This window comes from Podarcis pityusensis (assembly GCF_964106645.2).
Source record: "Podarcis pityusensis genome assembly, chromosome: 10".
NCBI classification, from domain to species: Eukaryota; Metazoa; Chordata; class Lepidosauria; order Squamata; family Lacertidae; genus Podarcis; species Podarcis pityusensis.
The window spans coordinates 74,876,563-74,895,745 of NC_138035.1; the positions used below are offsets into that span (position 1 = coordinate 74,876,563).

The window sequence follows — 19,183 nt, forward strand, 5'->3', positions numbered from 1 at the left end:
GCGGAGGACTTCTCCGCTGTCCGGGGCAATCTTAAAATGCTGGCGGGCGGCATTTTAAAATCGCCCGGGACAGCGGAGGACTTCTCCGCTGTCCGGGGCGATGTAAAAGCCCCTGGGAAGGCAGGCAGGGGGGACAAAGAGTTTTGCCCCCCGCCCGCCTTCAGAAGAGGTCCTGGACCTCTTCTGAAGGCGAGCGGGGGGCGAAAGTCTTTGCCCCCCCCCCCGCCTGCCTTCAAAAGCCGTCCGGAACAGCGGAGAAAGGCGCTGTGTTTCTCCGCTCTCCCGGGAAGGCAGGCAGGGGGGAGCAAAGACTTTCGCCCCCCGCCCGCCTTCAGAAGAGGTCCTGGACCTCTTCTGAAGGCGAGCGGGGGGCGAAAGTCTTTGCCCCCCCGCCTGCCTTCAAAAGCCGTCCGCGATAGCGGGAAGCTCTTCCCTGCTATCCCGGACTGCTTTTAAAATGCTGGCGGTGGGGAGCAAAGCCTTTCGGCCCCCGCCGGCCTTCCTGGACCTCTTCTGAAGGCCGGAGGGGGGGAAAGGCTTTGCTCCCCACCGCCAGCATTTAAAAGAGGTCCCCGGAGATTTCCCTATGGGCTTTCGTCTTGCGAAGCAAGCCCATAGGGAAATTCGTCTTGCGAAGCGCCTCCAAAACAGAAAACCCTTTCGTCTTGCGGGTTTTCCGTCTTGCGAGGCATTCGTCTTGCGGGGTACCACTGTACTCTCTATCATCTCAGCATACTAAGGTTATACACCATTGCCAACCAATATAGCAGATGGTGTGGCAATCTAGAGCTGACTATTGCAATGGGGCCTTTCCCCAATTAATAGTCTCCCTCCATCCAACCTCTGGGAATTGCATATGTACTGCTGATTCTTTTCTTGCTGCCCTCAAATCCTATGCTTCTATAGCTAGATTTCAAGCACGTGATCCCAGTGATCACAGACAGGAGGAGGAGTTATGCTAGGACTAGAGTAGACCATATCATTACTGAGGAGGCAAGTTTAGTCACTGTCTGAAAACTATCCCTGCCTCTAGGTCTGCCCTGACCAGAAGGATACAGGTATCAACATGACCTGAAGGTGCTGCTGTGCAATGCCAGGACAATGATTCATAAGACCACTGCCATCCATGACTTGATCATGGATGGAGGACTTGACCTGGCATGTGTAACAGGGACCTGGTTGGACATGACATGTTCTTGCCATTGCTTGTCCGCCAGGTTTCTCTTACACACAGCAACCCAGGTCATGTGGGGAAGGGGATGCAGTGATTTTAAGGAAGTCATTAGTTTGCACCAGGCAACCTACTGGGGAGACCCAGTTTTCTGAGTGCATGTTCTGGAAGTTGGACAATAAGGGCAGTACAGGATTCCTATTGGTGTACCGGCATCTCTGCTTCCTGCCTGAGCTGCTTCAGGTTGTGAAGGATGTTCTCCTGGAGACACTTAGTCGGGTGGTCCTAGGGGATTTTAACATCCATGCTGACACACCCCTACAAGTGGCCGCTCAGGACTTCGTGTTTCTGAGGGATTGGGTAGGCAGTTGTGGGGGACTCCCTGGTCTTGAATGGGGCAACTATGCTCCTGAATGACCAGCTGCATGCACAGCCTGGGAGTCATTTTGGACTCACAGTTGTCCATGGAACAACAGGTTAATCCTGTGTCCAGGGCAGCTGTCTACCAGCTCCATCTGGTACACCAATTGAGACTCTACCTGCCTGCGCACTGCCTTGTCAGAGTGGTACATGCTCTGGTTATCTTCCGCTTGGACTACTGCAACGTACTCTATGTGGGGCTACCTTTGAAGGTGACTCAGAAACTACAACCAATCCAGAATGCAGCAGCTAGACTGATGACTGGGAGCAGCTGTTGGACCATATAACACTGGTGCTAAAGGATCTTTACTGGCTCCCAGTACGTTTCCAAGCACAATTCAAAGAACTGGTGCTGACCCTTAAAGCCCTAAACAGCCTCGGCCCTGTATACCTGAAGGAGCATTTCCATTCCTGGACACTGAGGTCCACCTCCGAGGGCCTTCTGCTGGTTCTCTCACTGAGAGAAGTGAAGCTACAGGGAACCAGGCAGAGGGCCTTCTCAGTAGTTGTGCCCTCCCTGTGGAACATCCTCCCATCAGATGTCAAGGAGGTAAGTAACTATGCAACCTTTAGAAGACATCTGAAGGCAGCCCTGAAGGTTTAAATGTTTGATGTCTTACTGTGTTTTAATTTGTTAGAAGCCACCCAGTCAGATGGGCGGCATATAAATAAATTCATCATCTAGTGTAGCTTGAGTGTTATGAATCTGTTGCAGCACGTTAGGCTGAGTGGACTTTTCTTTGGTCTACAGGGCCAGCCTTACTAGGCCATAGTTGGCCTGCCAGTTGCTGAGGGCCATACCTCAAACACATTAAATGCCTCACACATTAAAACTCTGAAGCACACACACACTTACACTATGGCCCAATTTGGACAATTATGTCAGCTTAATAGGCTGATATCCTGCATCCTGCAGGATCCCTAGACTATAGTAAGTCAGGAAGTCCCCAAATGGCCATAGTTTCCCATTTGGTTTGAACTGGGAAACTATTGTTACCAGGTTCAGAACAAGCCAGGATCTTAAACCATATTTTAAAACTGATTTAAGTTACCAGCCTGTTTGGAACCTGGCATCTATAGTTTCCCAGTTCATGTAAAATGGGAAACAATGGCTAATTGGAGACTTTCTGGCTTATTGTGGTGTGTCAAGAAAGAAGGCAGGAAGGACATCTTCCAAAAACGTTTTATGTAATATGTCAGGGAGAGGCAAACGGGAAAAGATGAAAGGACAGAAACCAGCAGTTATAGAGAGCCTAAAGAGATTATCAGCAGCTTGTCATCTGACAGTCAGTCTGACGTAGAGGGGGAGGAGGATGAGCCTGGGACAAGTCAGGCTGTACACAGAGGAAGTAAGGGGAGGAGTTTTCGCAGACTTGCATGCTGGGTGCGGAAAAGGAGGAAGTAAGATTAGAGGGAACAACTGCGCACAAGGGGAAGGAGGCTAATGGAAACGCTGGAGATGTACGTTTGAACTTTGTCAAATAAATCAATTGTTTGGAACTGGCTGGGAGCCCGGAGTCTTATCTATGGCCAGCTGGACAGCACTAAGCCTCTGACAGCTTGCTCCCTCTCCTCCATTTGTTTCTGCTGGAAAGCTGGTGGAATAAGGAAACAGCTTCGACATGGAGAAGGAACTGTTGGAATTGAAAAAGTGAAATGTCGCTCTGGAACAAAGATCCCAAGACCTGCAGAGTCATTTGGAGGAAGCCCGGACTGCTCAGAGAGGAACCCAAGGTGGGCTATCGGCAGATGGGGGCAGGTGCGTGTGGGTGGAATGGTTCCAGGGAGACACGGAAAGTTATTGGATTTCAAAACAGAGATGAAATATTTTCTGGAACTGGAAGGAGATAAGTTTCAGAACGATGCAGCAAAGGTTGCTCACATCATTAGACATCTGGGAGGAGGGGCTCGAAGCTGGATCAGGCCGTTAATAGCCTCGGGGAATGAAGCCCTCAGAAATGAAGCCAAATTTTGGCAAGCAATGGATTTTATCTATGCAGATCAGAGTTTAATTGACAGAACGCAGGAGGAGCTGCTGGCTTTGAGACCAAGGCAAATCCACCGTACGCAGTTACTGGTCTGAGTTTGCTATGCTTGTACAGAAACTGGGGTGGGATTTAGAGGCGGACCCAGTACAAGCGATATTTAAAAATGGACTTAATCCAGAAATTAAGGACGAGCTGGCAAGGGGGCCACGACCTAAAAATATGGACGAATTAACAAAGGCTGCTCTTGGGGTGGGTTTGAGACAAGAAGCCAGATGGAGGGAAAGGAAGCAAGGCAGAGAGCGGAGTTTCCATGGTGACCGCATTCTTGAGATGCCTGCAGCTGCCTCGGAATGTCAACAAGCGCCGGAGCCTATGGAGATAGGCACAGCCAGGGCGCGGGAGAGTTTGAAAGCCCAACGGTCTGGTGGGAAGGAAAAAAAAGACTGGCAAGCGGGAAAAAGATGTTTTGTGTGTCAGAAGACTGGGCACTTTGCCAGAGTGTGCCCAGAGCGTCGTAACTGGCAGGGAATGGTGGGGGCCACCCAGCAGGCAGAGGGAGAGGAGCCCCAGCATTCGGGAAACGAAGAGGCCTGGCTGGTGGGGAACCGGGGCAACAGCCAGGCGGGAGCAAGACAGAAAGTCCCCGGCTTGGACACCCCAAAGCAAGCAAAATGTTGAAGGTGGTGCTAGAACTCCCAAATGGACAGACGGTGGAGGAGTTGGCGCTAATTGATTCTGGGGCCTCAGCATCCTTTTTCAGCAAGGAGTTTGCGGTGCGACACCAACTGAACCTGAGGCCTTTGGATTTTCCGCTGCAAGTGACAACAATTGATGGAAGAGAACTGCTGGGGGGTGAAGTGACACATCGAACGCCCCCAATGCGAATGCGTGTGGCCGCCCACTCTGAGGTCATCGCTTTTCACGTGGCCACATTGGCGGGGCCGCCTATCATATTGGGCATGAGCTGGCTGGCTTTGCACGATCCGATGGTTTCCTGGCACCAACGGTCCCTGACGTTTGGCTCAACGCACTGCATGGAGAACTGCATAGCTCAAGGGCTAGATTGACAAAGTGAGAGCAGGAGGGCAGCAGCATGCAGAGCGGGGACGAGCGAGATTCCGTCGTGTTACAGGGATTTACAGGAGGTGTTCAGCGAGAAAGAGGCGGATGCTTTGCCACCCCATCGGCCGTATGACTGTCAGATAAACCTGGTACCGGGGGCCACGTTGCCGGTGGGGAAAACCTATTCCATGTCGGAGGGAGAGCTCAAGGACCTAAAAGAGTTTATTGAGAAAAACCTGAGAAGGGGTTTTATCAGGGAGTCCAAGGCTGCAGGCGGGAGTCCCGTGTTTTTCGTCGACAAGAGATCGACGAAAGAGCAACGCCTAGTGGTGGACTTTAGAATTTTGAACAGCCAGATGGAACCGGTGGCCTTCCCGATGCCGAGAATCGATGACGTTTTGGCACGGGGGCGGAAGGGGAAAGTTTTCACCAAACTGGATCTCCGAGGGGCTTACAACCTTATCAGATATAATGGGTATGGGGTTGCTCGTGCATAAGTTGCCGCCTCTCCTGGCTATGTTGCCTTGTTAAACCTTTCTGTCTGGACAGCCCTTCAATTCGTGGCTGCCTCAGTCGCTAGCAGAATCCGTCAGTGGGCGTTTCTTAAACCTCTTCCAACATAAAAGTTGTTTGACGCCCAGTCTCCTCCTACTCTCCCTGCGTGGAAGTCTTCTGCGCAGGGAGGGCGTGGGTAGGGGAGGACCCGTGCTCTCCCCGCTGGTGTCCAGTGAAGAGTCCTGGAGCCCTCTCGCTGATTCCCCCATCTGCCCCCCTTTATCCCTGGTGTAACGTTGATTTGCTTCCCCCTCTGCTGAACTGCCTCTCTCCCTGCTTGGCCCTTCTCCAGCATCATTTGAGAGCCTTCCCTCCACCTCAGGCTCCGATGTCAGTTCCCTGACATCCGAGTACGAGAAGGCGATGAGTGGAAGACCACCATGTTCACCCCGATGGGGGCGTTTGAGTATTTAGTCATGCCCTTCGGTTTGCAGTGCGGAAGTCACTGTTTCCAAGCCTTCATGCACCACCTGTTAGGACCCTTGCTCTACAAAAACTGTGTCTGCTTTTTAGATGATCTTCTTGTGTTCTCGGAAGACGAACAACAGCACGTGAAGGATGTATGTCAGGTCCTGAGCAAACTCAAGGAGAACCGCTTGTGGGTCAAGCTGGAGAAGTGTCAGTTCCACGCAAAGCAAGTCGAATTCCTGGGGTACCGGCTGTCGGACCAGGGGTTGGCCATGGACCCGGGGAAGGTGAAGGCAGTGGTGGAATGGGAGAGTCCCAAAACCAGGAAAGGTGTTCAGCGTTTCCTGGGTTTCAGCAATTTCTGCAGGAAATTCATAAAGAATTTCACAGAAGTGACGGCGCCAATCACGGACTGTCTCAGTGTTAAGAAGAAGTTTCAGTGGACGCAGGCAGCCCAAGAGGGGTTTGAGAAACTAAAGAGGGCTTTCACTTCAGAGGAGCAACTGATCCACGTCGACCCGGCTCAACCACCACGGGTGGAAACAGATGCATCAGATCGGGCGATAGGGGCGGTGCTGCTGCAGCCAGATCGAAAAGGGGAATGGCGTCCGTGTGCCTTCTTTTTGCGGAAGCTCAACAAATCAGAGCAGAACTACACCATCTACGATAAAGAATTGCTTTCGATCGTGGCTGCTTTTACACAATGGCGGCACTTCCTGGTTGGGGCAAAGCACCAAATTTTGGTGTGCACTGACCACAAAAACTTGGAGTATTGGCGTACGGCACGGGTGTTGTGCCAGAGACAGATAAGATGGGCAGAGTTCTTTGCCAACTTCAACTTCAAGATCCAATACGTGCCGGGAGAGCAGAATACGAGGGCAGATGCACTCTCCCGGAAACACGAGTATATGATGGGGGAAGGGCCACCTGTAGCAAGACTGATGTTCCCGGAGAGCAAATGGTTGTGCGGGGGGACGTTGGTCAAGGACGACGAACTGATGCAAATGCTCAGAGACGATGCCTTTGCCAGACAAAAGATGGGGGAGTTAAGAGGAAGAGGAGGTGCCGAGCATGGTTTTGAGGTGAAAGGGGGGTTACTGTACCACAAAGGGGCCTTGTATGTTCCAGGAGAAGACCTTCGGGGCCGAATCCTCAAGCAACTTCATGACAGTTGTACGGCGGGGCATTTTGGACAGCATAAGACCATGCTACTGGTCATGAGGGAATTTTGGTGGCCAAGGGTGAGAGAGGATGTAAAGGAATATGTGCGAGGATGTGACACATGTCAGAGGGACAAAGGGGAAAGGGCGGCACCAGCGGGGTTGCTGGAACCATTGCCCACACCTGGGAAGCCGTAGGAGGTGGTGGGTGTAGATTTTATCACTGATCTGCCCAGATGTAAGGGGAAGACAGCGGTCATGGTGGTGGTTGATCACTTGACCAAAATGTGCCATTTTGTGCCCTGTTCGCACGCCGTAACGAAGGAGGAAACAGCTAGGCTGTTCGTAGAGCACGTGTTTAGGTTACATGGGGTACCTGCAAGGGTGGTGTCGGACCAGGGGGCTCAATTTACCTCACAATTTTGGTGCAAGCTCATGGGGCTGCTCCAGGTGGAAGTGAGATTTACAACGGCGAGACACCCCGAGACCAATGGGCAAGCGGAGAGGGCGAATGCTGTTTTACAACAGTATTTGAGGTGTTACGTAAGTCAGAAGCAGAACGATTGGGTGGACAAACTAGCCCTGGCAGAGTTTGCTTACAACAATGCAGAGAATGTATCCACAGGGATGACACCGTTCTTTGCCAATCATGGGCTTCATCCAAGGGCCTTCCCCAGGAGGGGGGAGGAGTTGTGGAGTGTTCCAGCGGCCGAACAGTTTGTGGAGGAAATGGAAGCGATCCACAGACAGCTGCAGTTAAATTTGGAAAGGGCTAAGGAGTTATACAAGAAGGAAGCCGACAAACATCGGTGATCAGGGGAGGTCATCAGGATTGGGGACAAGGTATGGTTGTGCACGCAGGGATTGCCTTGGAAAGGGGGCTGTAAGAAGCTCAAGCCCAGGAAGGTGGGGCCCTTTGAGGTTATTCAGCAAATAAATCCGGTGGCGTTTAAGCTCAGGTTGCCAGAAAGCATGAGAATCCATCCGGTGTTCCATAGGTCACTGCTGTTCCCCTACAGGGAGGGGGGAAGGAGAGCGGGTAGTGGGGGAGTGGAAGGCTCACCACCCGAAATGGAGGAAAGGGAGCAGTGCAACGAGGTCACGGAAATACTGGACGCTCGTTGGAGAGGGGGGAATGTGGAATATTTGGTGGCTTGGGAAGGGGCCCCGGCATCGGAGAATACCTGGGTCCCGGAAGATAGTATGTCTAACAGTGAGCTGGTAGAGGAGTTCCACAATTTCTTCCTGGACAAACCAAAAGGCAAGGTGAGGTCCTTACAAGAGGTGTTCGAAAGAACAGACGACGAAGAGGAATTCGAAGGTTTCCCAGCATCGGATGAGGAGGAGGAAGAAGATGAAGGTGTAGACTGGGGAACACCAGGACTTGGGGGTTGGAGGAGTGTGTTCGAAGAGACAGATGAGGAAGAGGGTAGTTTTGGGGGGTTCTCCCCGACCACCTCTGAGGAAAGAGTAGGGGACGCAGTCGGGTCTCCTGAGCGGGAGGGGGCCTTTGAGGAGGGGGTGGATGTCAGGGAGAGGCAAACGGGAAAAGATGAAAGGACAGAAACCAGCAGAGAGCCTAAAGAGATTATCAGCAGCTTGTCGTCTGACAGTCAGTCTGACGTAGAGGGGGAGGAGGATGAGCCTGGGACAAGTCAGGCTGTACACAGAGGAAGTAAGAGGAGGAGTTTTCGCAGACTTGCATGCTGGGTGCGGAAAAGCAGGAAGTAAGATTAGAGGGAGCAACTGCGCACAAGGGGAAGGAGGCTAATGGAAACGCTGGAGATGTACGTTTGAACTTTGTCAAATAAATCAATTGTTTGGAACTGGCTGGGAGCCCGGAGTCTTATCTATGGCCAGCTGGACAGCACTAAGCCTCTGACATAATATACATACATATAGATCAATTATACAATATATTTTATGCATCTAAGCTAATATTTGTTAAGATTTAATGCCTACCTTAAACACTAAGAATAATTGCACTCCTAGTTCAACACAAAACTAAAAAATGAGGAATGTACTATGAAAAGCCAGTGTGATGTGGTGTATTTTCTGGACACAGCATCCTTAGACCAGCCATGATCTCTCAGGTAAGGCTGTTGTGAAAATTAGATAACCCCACCCTTACTGCTCTAAGCACCATGTGCCCCAACCAAATACCCACAGGAAACCAGAAACCAGAGATGTAGACTGCACAGCTGCTGCTGCCAGCCACTCACTATCAGCCATGGAAAGCAGAGGGTACCAGCACAGGAACACATCTGGACAATGGGGTCCATAGTGCTGAACAGGGCAACTGAACCCTGAAATGCTAGATGTGTGAATGTGCCCATTGCCAGCTACATCAAATATTTCTAAGGAATCCCATTGGTTTGTAATCCATTATTATTATGTTAGCTCCTTAAAGACTAACACGGCTTTTGTGGGATAAGCTTTTGTAGGAATAGGCTCACTTTGTTAGATGCATCCGATGGTCTGGTACACAGGCATGCCTTTCCACTTTGTGGAATTGCATAGAGACTACGCAACTGGGGTTGGCTATAAATTCAGAGTTTCTTTAGAGCAGTGTTTCTCAACCTATTTCTGACTTTCCCCTTCCAAACATGTTTTCTTCCTGTCACCCCCTGTCCTACTGGTAGAAGGGTAGCTATTTAAATGTGGGGTTTTTTTTGTAAATAGAACAATTTAATTCATACCGGTAATTTTTATAATTTATACAAAAGACAGTTACATAAAAAATTATACTTTAAGTACTTCTCGATCAATGTGACCCTTGTGCTTGATGACCAGAAACAAGCTTTTTTATATCTAGTTCTATTGCTGTGAGAGATAACCACATCATGCACCTTGCTGTGAGGGATAACTGCACCCACGGACTTGCCCGTGACAAACGAGATGCTTGATGCACGCAGCGGAGGAGTGCGGAAGTGGGAGGGAGAAGGAAGCGGAAGCAGCGCTGACACAGAGTGTGCGTGGGGCTCCATCCACTGGGAAGCACAGTCACTTCTCTGTTCACTCTGTTTCTCTGTTTTTTATTTTCTTCATTTCTTTTCTGTTTTATTTTCTCAGTCACTTCTGTTTCCTTCACTTCTCACTTCCCTCTGTGGCCCCATGTCTAATGCTATGCGCTCCCCCCCCCCCATTTACACGATTATCACCTGCGGCCCCCTTGGAATATCCTGGGGGCCTCCAAGGGGTAATTTGGCCCCCTGTTGAGAGATGCTGTGTTTGAGTTTATGTTGCAGGAAAAGATCTGCTTGATGATTAAAAAGTGAGATGATGTTTCTCCACACACAGCTATATTGAATCAGAGACTTGCTGCACCATTTTGCCTTCACTCAAAACTTGCTCACTTCTCTTCTCATTCGGACCCTGTCCTTTCTTGGCGTGCAGCCCTTCACTGGCTTCCCAGCTCCCTTTGCATCCAACACATACTTGTCCTTAGCTTTAAAGCTCTCTGTGGCAGATGCCATTTTTTCTGTCTCCATAGCCTTATACGTCTCAAATCTTCTCCTTTAGCTCCACAGCCCTCCTCTCCCCAAAGATGTCTTGCTCCCTTGAACAGCTCCATCCATTCATTCTCTGATGCTCAGAACTCACTCCTAAAACACCTGTGTGCTGCCACATTTCTCTTTCTTCAAACTCAAATAAAAACTCATTTTTATCAATAAAAAAGCCTTAGGCTCATGACTTTTAGTCTTCCACGTGACAAATGAAATCAATCCAAAGTATGTAAGTGAAAAAGCATTTGTTCACCTCTTGTTACCTTTGTCTTTCCCATTCCTCCTCTCTGCTGATTTGCTGCTTGTTTTCCACTTCCCTCCCTCATCTACACACCCTCTTTTTATATTGTGTAAGCTCCTTGAGGCAGTGAACTGATTTTGTCTTTTTTTGTTGCCATGCACTCTAAATCTGTAATAACAATCAAACATGTCATGGTTACTTACTCCTGCTGAACGAGTTGGTCTTATTCTGTTTTTCCTGTTACTGTCTTCTGCTGGCTTTATGCTATGACTACTTCCTGGGCAGAGAAGGCCTGTGGAGAGAAAACAAAAGCAAACTTATGTGCACTACTTTTAAAAGAAAAAGAAATGGGGGGGGGGGGAGGGAGATACTGCCTTTTCACTAACATTATAGCAGATCTTTAAATATATATATTTTAAATAAAATTCCAACCTCCTTAGGATTTAAAACTTGTTACTAATGTGTACATCTATTCAAAGGTCCTAATGCCTCAAAAGTATATTTCTGATCTTTAAAACAGAATAAAATTTTATTCTGGTTCCTTTAAAGACTGTTATAAATCTTTTAACGTTTAGCAAACAAGTCTGCAACAGAAACTATATTTAAGCACATTTATTTCCCAATAGGCTGAAGATAACCATTTTCATTTTCATTTCCACCTGCCTCTCACTGTTGTGACAGTTGGGTCTATGGATGTGTCCAGAGTACCTTCTAATCCTGTTTTGTTAGATGAATGAATTTTGAGTAATGTAGACAGGTTTGCAAGCAATTTACCCTAATGTAATGCATTTCTAGGGACGCGGGTGGCGCTGTGGGTAAAACCTCAGCGCCTAGGACTGGCCGATCGCATGGTCGGCGGTTCGAATCCCCGCGGTGGGGTGCGCTCCCGTCATTCGGTCCCAGCGCCTGCCAACCTAGCAGTTCGAAAGCACCTCCGGGTGCAAGTAGATAAATAGGGACCGCTTACCAGCGGGAAGGTAAACGGTGTTCCGTGTGCTGTGCTGGCTCGCCAGATGCAGCTTGTCACGCTGGTCACGTGACCCGGAAGTGTCTGCGGACAGCACTGGCTCCCGGCCTATAGAGTGAGATGAGCGCACAACCCTAGAGTCTGTCAAGACTGGCCCGTACGGGCAGGGGTACCTTTACCTTTACCTTTTTAATGCATTTCTATACATTATTTCCACAAATATATTCATTTCACGCACATTTCCCCCTAATATATGTATTTTTGTAAACACTGGTTGGCTGGAGAACTGCATCGCATAATTTGGATAAGTGAGAATTTTGAAAGATGGCTGTGTTTCAGTTCTTATTTTGTTTTGGAAACTGCAAATTTGATAAATCTGGTTTTAAATAAGAACAGAATCAAATTTCTCCCTCATCCCTATTTCTGAAAGAGAGGGCTTGAGCAAGTGATTGCCATTGAATTCCAGGTGCTCTTAGAAGAGGCTGCTTATCTCAATTCAGGCCTGGGTTTAAACTTTTTGGTGTAGAAACTGCCTTGGTAGATAACCTATGCTGGGAGAAGAACTGGTGGAGTTCAATATCAATGAGATAAAAAAATGCAACTGGCGATAATTTAATTAGCGCTTAAAAGTGAATGTGCCATGGATTGCCGTCTCCGTAGTTCCGAATAGCTATGATCTGTACATATAGTCTTAGCACCAGCTTTGTGGTGTCCATAGGCTTCAGTACAAACTAAACAGACAAATTCTCTTAAATAAAGCCATTAATCATTGTTTTCTTGGACTCCAAGTTACACAATGTGGCTATAAAACTGCTGGTAAATATAGTAGGTATGCAGAGAAAATGCAGTATCTTAATAGCCACATATTTCAAAATCACCGATCTGCCAAATGATCATTAATAGCCACAATGCATTTCAAACAATAGTGAATTATTTGCACTGAAATAAAAGAAGAATAATGATTGTATTTGTCTATTTGTTCTCCACAGAAGGAAAAATACATTTTGTTATGGGTTTCTATGAAGACTTGCCAGCAAAAAAGAATCGCTACAGCTTCCAATACACAGTGAAACAATTTTGTAACATCCTTGTTATTAGCTCATAATGTGGATTAAAAACAAAACTAAGTTAAGCACTTTTAGGCAACATTAGCTCTCAGTAGGAAAGAATGGGGTGCAATGTTAAATACAAAATAGCAAATTTAAGTACTCAAAGCATTTTACAGCACCTACATTATCACAGTAAACATTTCAATAGATTTGTACAGTGGGTCCAGGGGCGATCTACTCTGAAATGGATCAAGTGTCAGGGTCCCTAATCCCAGAGGGGGCCCTGAGGAGACTTTAGTCCAAATTGCTTAAAGGTTCTAGGTCTAGTAGACCCAATTTGAGTCGCGTGACTCAAATTTATTATTATTAAAATATATCTTTTTTAACAATCCCAGCGTTTGAGAGTAAGTAGCACAGAAAGGTGTGGTGATCTACCATGGAACAGCCCCATTGAAGAAGATATCAGTGGTTAACCAGACTTTGTTACTGGTTGCGAAGGGCCCCCCATGACTGTTCAAGCTTCAGAGCCCCCAAAATGTAGGCCCACCACTGGATCGGTCAGCATTATTGTGCAATTATGCTGAGAGAGAGTAGTTTGCCTAAGGCTATCTTGTGAAGTCATAATAGCCGAGGCAAGATTTTAAGTAGTTTCTTCCAGTTCTCACTATAACAGGTAGGGAGTGCTGAACTCTCTCTCCACCTGGGTCAGAGGTTAGGGGGTTGGGGGGGAGAGCAAAGGAAGAGATTAAAACCTCTGCACCCACAGCCTTTCTACCCAAAATCCCACTGGAAGCATTTCAAAGTAGTCCAGATCTGCTGCTGACACCTGTAGTTCCACCCTGAAATAAGGCAAGAGATGCAATAGGCCTAGGCCAGGGGTCAGCAGACCTTTTCAGCAGGGGGCCGGTCCACTGTCCCTCAGACCTTGTGGGGGGCCAGACTACCGGACTACATTTTTTTGGGGAGGGAAATGAACAAATTCCTATGCCCCACAAATAACCCAGAGATGCATTTTAAATAAAAGGGCACATTCTACTCATGTAAAAACATGCTGATTCCTGGACCGTCCACGGGCCGGATTTAGAAGGCGATTGGGCTGGATGTGGCCCCCGGGCCTTAGTATGCCTACCCATGGCCTAGGCCCTCACCACTTTCCCACATGCACAGCAGACCCTGGTCTGAACTGCAGCTTAATTAACAACTAGGCCAAGGTTCCAGACCAAGAGACCATTGTATGTAAATGTTGGACTGCTCCTTTAAATCTGCTTGAGCTGTATTGGAGAAAACAAGAGTTGAAGTGGCAACCTACACTCCTATTGTTTTCTGCCCAGGGAAGTCTTCTTATGGGAGAATTCTGGAATGGAAAAGCATCTTGTGAATTCTCCTAGATATCTGGATACCACACCTTTACCCAGGTCTTTTTTCCAACTGGAACTTGCTGGACCTCAGTTCCGGCACATCTCAGATGGGCGCCATTGCCATTGTAAGAGAACAAGGGAGGCATTTGTGGTGAGTTCCGGTGCCTCTTTTTCTAGAAACATAGAATCATAGAATCATAGAGTTGGAAGAGACCACAAGGGCCATCGAGTCCAACCCCCTGCCAACCAGGAAACACCATCAGAGCACTCCTGACATATGGTTGTCAAGCCTCTGCTTAAAGACCTCCAAAGAAGGAGACTCCACCACACTCCTTGGCAGCAAATTCCACTGTCAAACAGCTCTTACAGTCAGGAAGTTCTTCCTAATGTTTAGGTGGAATCTTCTTTCTTGTAGTTTGGATCCATTGCTCCGTGTCCGCTTCTCTGGAGCAGCAGAAAACAACCTTTCTCCCTCCTCTATGTGACATCCTTTTATATATTTGAACATGGCTATCATATCACCCCTTAACCTCCTCTTCTCCAGGCTAAACATGCCCAGCTCCCTGAGCCGTTCCTCATAAGGCATCGTTTCCAGGCCTTTGACCATTTTGGATGCCCTCCTCTGGACACGTTCCAGTTTGTCAGTGTCCTTCTTGAACTGTGGTGCCCAGAACTGGACACAGTACTCCAGGTGAGGTCTGACCAGAGCAGAATACAGTGGCACTGTTACTTCCCTTGATCTAGATGCTATACTCCTATTGATGCAGCCTAGAATTGCATTGGCTTTTTTAGCTGCCACGTCACACTGTTGGCTCATGTCAAGTTTGTGGTCAACCAAGACTCCTAGATCCTTTTCACATGTACTGCTCTCAAGCCAGGTGTCACCCATCTTGTATTTGTGCCTCTCATTTTTTTTTGCCCAAGTGAAATACTTTACATTTCTCCCTGTTAAAATTCATCTTGTTTGTTTTGGCCCAGTTCTCTAATCTGTCAAGGTCGTTTTGAAGTGTGATCCTGTCCTCTGGGGTGTTAGCCACCCCTCCCAGTTTGGTGTCATCTGCAAATTTGATCAGGATGCCCTTGAGTCCATCATCCAAGTCGTTGATAAAGATGTTGAATAAGACCGGGCCCAAGACAGAACCCTGTGGCACCCCACTAGTCACTCTTCTCCAGGATGAAGAGGAACCATTGATGAGCACCCTTTGGGTTCGGTCAGTCAGCCAGTTACAAATCCACTGAGTGGTAGCATAGTCAAGACCGCATTTTACCAGCTTCTTTACAAGAATATCATGGGGCACCTTGTCAAATGCCTTGCTGAAATCAAGGTAGGCTACATCCACTGCGTTCCCTTCATCTACCAGGCTTGTAATTCTGTCAAAAAACGAGATCAGGTTAGTCTGACATGACTTATTTTTCAGAAATCCATGCTGACTATTGGTGATCACAGCATTCCTTTCTAGGTGCTCACAGACTGTTTGCTTAATGATCTGCTCCAGAATCTTCCCTGGTATTGATGTCAGACTGACTGGGCGGTAATTATTTGGGTCCTCTCTTTCCCCCTTTTTGAAAATAGGGACAACATTTGCCCTCCTCCAGTCTGCCGGGACTTCGCCTGTTCTCCAGGAATTCTCAAAGATGACTGCCAGTGGTTCTGAGATCTCATCTGCCAGTTCTTTTAATACTCTTGGATGCAGTTCATCTGGCCCTGGAGACTTGAATACATCTCCTTAGTTATTCTGGGCTGTGTTTCCTTTGCTGAATCATTTGCTTCAAATTCTTCAGGTCGGGCATTGTTTTCTTTATCGGAGAAGACTGAGGCAAAGAAGGCATTGAGGAGTTCAGCCCTTTCTTTGTCCCCTGTTTGCATTTCACCATCTTCTCCTCTGAGTGACCCCACTGTTTCTTTGTTCTTCCTTTTGCTACGAACATACCCATAAAAGCCTTTTTTGTTGCTTTTAACCTCTCTAGCAAGCCTGAGTTCATTCTGTGCTTTAGCTTTTCTGACTTTGTGTCTACACGTGCTGGCTATTTGTTTGAATTCCTCTTTGGTGGTTTCCCCCCTTTTCCATTTTTTGTACACATCCTTTTTTAATCTTAACTCAGTTGAAAGTTCTTTAGATAGCCACCCTGGCTTCTTTAGGCACCTTCCATGTTTCCGTCTCATTAGTATTGCCTGACGTTGTGCTTTTATTATCTCCCTCTTAACAAACTCCCAGCCATCATGAACTCCCTTTCCTTTTAGTATTACTGTCCATGGGATCTCACCCAGCACTTCCCTAAGTTTTATCAAGTCGGCTTTCTTAAAGTCAAGAAACTGAGTCCTAGTATGCTTGGCTGCTCCTTTCCACTGTATAGTAAACTTCAGAGGAGCATGGTCACTCGCGCCTAATGATCCTTCCACTTCTACCCCACTAACCAGGTCATCAACATTGGTTAGGACCAGATCTAAAATGGCTGTTCCTCTTGTTGCTTCTCCCACTTTCTGGACAATGAAGTTGTCTGCAAGGCCAGTGAGGAATCTGTTTCACCTTATGCTCTTGGCTGAGTTTGACATCCAACAAATATCCGGGTAATTGAAGTCCCCCATTACTACTATCTCCCTTCCTTTTGCATGCTTGGCCATCTGTTCCAGGAAGGCATCATCTATGTCCTCCGTTTGGCTTGCGGATCTATAGTAAACTCCCACAATGAGGTCACTGTTATTCTTCTCTCCCTTAATTTTGACCCAAATGCTCTCACTTTGGCTTTGAGGTTCCAAATCTTGGATCTCTTCACAGGTATACACATCCCTGACATATAACGCCACTCCTCCTCCTTTCTTGTCTGGTCTGTTTCTCTGAAATAGATTGTATCCCTCCATTATTACATTCCAATCGTGGAACTTATCCCACCAGGTTTCAGTGATGCCTATTATGTCATATTTAGTTTGCTGTACCAAGAGCTCAAGCTCATCTTGTTTATTTCCCATGCTTTGCGCATTAGTGTACAGACATTGAAGTCCATTAATCATTCCCCCGTGTCTCTTATTTAAGGATTTTTTCCTCCCACCACTAGGTCTGCGTGCTGTTTGCTCCATTTGGTTTATGACATTTGGATGATCATCTTCATCAATTGATAGACTCCTACCTTCAGGAGCACTGTCTCCCTCCCCCACATTAGTCAGTTTAAAGCCCTCCTGATGAGGTTTCTGAGATTTTTGGCAAAAACATTCCTCCCAACCGTTGTGAGGTGCAGCCCATCGCTTGCCAGAAGTCCATCTTCAAGAACCTGCAGTCCGTGATCTAAGAATCCAAACCGTTCCCGTTTACACCATTTGTGAAGCCAGCTGTTCACTTCCACTATTTTCCCCTCTCTCCCTGGGCCACGTCGTTCAACTGGGAGGACAGATGAGATGACAATTTGTGCATTTAATTGCTTCAATTTCCTGCCCAGAGCCTCGTAGTCTCTTTTGATCTTCTGGAGGCTATTGCTGGCAGTGTCATTGGTTCCCACATGAACCAAGAGGAAGGGGTATTTGTCAGTGGGTTTTATGATCTTAGCCCCGGGGAGACAGCACACTTCCCGAGACATCTTGTCAGGCCCACAGATCACTGCTTCTGTTCCCCTCAGTAGGGAATCCCCTATCACCACTACACGTCTCCTCTTAGGTTTGGTTGGGGTTCTTCCGTGAGCTGTCCGTTCCAAGGTCGCCTGCACATTCCCTGAGGACTGACTTTGCTGCTTGTCTTCATATACCTGATTGATTGTAATGAGGGAGAGATCCTCAAATGGAGTCTGCTCTTCGTCTTCCATGCTAGGGGAGAGGACCTCAAAGCGATTGTGTATTTCTAAACAATCAGAGCGAACCCTGGGCCTCCTACTTCTTTGAGTCACGTTTCTCCATATATCTGGCTCCTGTGTTGGTGAACTAGCCTCCTTCTCAGGGGAGTCCCCTGTCTCCTCCTTGGTGGAGATGGTGTGCTCTGTTGCTTCCAAGAAGAGCTCCAGCTCTCTAATTCTTTGGAGCGTAGCTACACATTCCTCCAGTTGCTGGACTTTGTCTTTTAAGAGGGCAATCAACATGCAATTGCTGCAGGTAAAGCTGCCTGCAACCTTTGGCAAGATGGCAAACATTGCGCAGGAACCGCAGCCGACTGCAGCTGTTCCCTCCCTCTCCATCTTGAGAACGTGTCGTTGGGGGGTGGCTACAGCGGTCCTCCATCATAAAAAGCGTCCTCCATCATAAAAAGATACGGCACAGCCTTTGCCATATCTTAGAAATGAAGCATGGATTAACATGTTGTGGCTATCATAAGAGAGTCTCTCATCCAACAGGGAGAGCTGCAGCAAAGAGTTTATCACACTAATATCTCAAGCAGCAAGAAAGGAGATATATAGCACCTGGTTAGAGGTCAGATAACTAAGTAAAGAAACAGAACAGCAGTCATGTAAATGTTGCTGCAGCACACCTAATAAATGGATATTTTGTATTACAGAGTTTGTATAATTAATGAGTACAGTGTGCACTATTAGAATAGTGTGTGTTTTGAGCATTTACAATATGGGTTCTCTATACCAAATGTGTTTAATTCTCCCCTTGAAATCAGTGAAACTTAAGTGAAAAGTATCTAATTTTGGCAATGAGAGCTCTGCAGTTGAATGGCTGTGGGGTGGAGTAGAATGGCTGGTGACTGAGGCTGGATGAATGATTGTATGGGTGTCATGCTGTTTGAATTTTATACTATATTCCATTGTAATTTTCTCTGATTTTCTCTATTTTATATAATATCTATGTATATAGATTATGTATTTTTTACCTGGTGCTATTGTACTTATTTGTACCAAAACTAACCCTCCCTCATTTCTGGCACAGACATCTAACTAAATCTAAAATAGCTATGCAACATGCTTTTTCTTAATTTTAACCACTCCTTCTGACATGTGTCCCTGGAGACATTGAAACCTTTTCCTTCTCTCTCTCTCTCTGTGTGTGTGTGTATGTGTGTGTGTCACCGTTTTGTCTGGTGTTCACAGTATTTGAGCAGCTTCTTCGCACTTGCTTCATTAACAAGGCACAGGCAACATAGCGGGTCTCTCCCAGTGGTGGCTCAGTGTGTCATTTCAGCTTCCAAAAAGAGACACCCCTAACAACAAACATCTTGTACCAACACAATGGATGTGTTAGCAATAAGTATCAGCAAGGCTGATGCAAAAGAAGATCCTACGAGAAATCTTTTGCTCTTGTCACTGTCTCTAAATTCCTTCTGTCAGTGTTTAAAAACAAACAAACACCACCCTTCATTCTCTAAATGTCCTTTA

General features: G+C 47.3%; 1 protein-coding gene across 11 annotated transcripts in view; it reads right to left on the bottom strand.

Moving 5' to 3' along the window:
• The window catches only part of LMNTD1 (lamin tail domain containing 1), a 242,816-nt gene that overhangs the window by 104,066 nt on the left and 119,567 nt on the right, over nucleotides 1–19,183 (bottom strand). For all 11 annotated transcript variants that reach the window (XR_013991153.1, XR_013991154.1, XM_081023708.1 and 8 more), the window contains exon 10: nucleotides 10,715–10,803. Coding sequence is in view for 9 of the 11 variants with exons in the window: in XM_081023708.1 (XP_080879834.1) it covers nucleotides 10,715–10,803 (89 nt within the window). In the remaining 2 variants the exon portion in view is untranslated. The remainder of the gene's footprint in view (nucleotides 1–10,714; nucleotides 10,804–19,183) is intronic.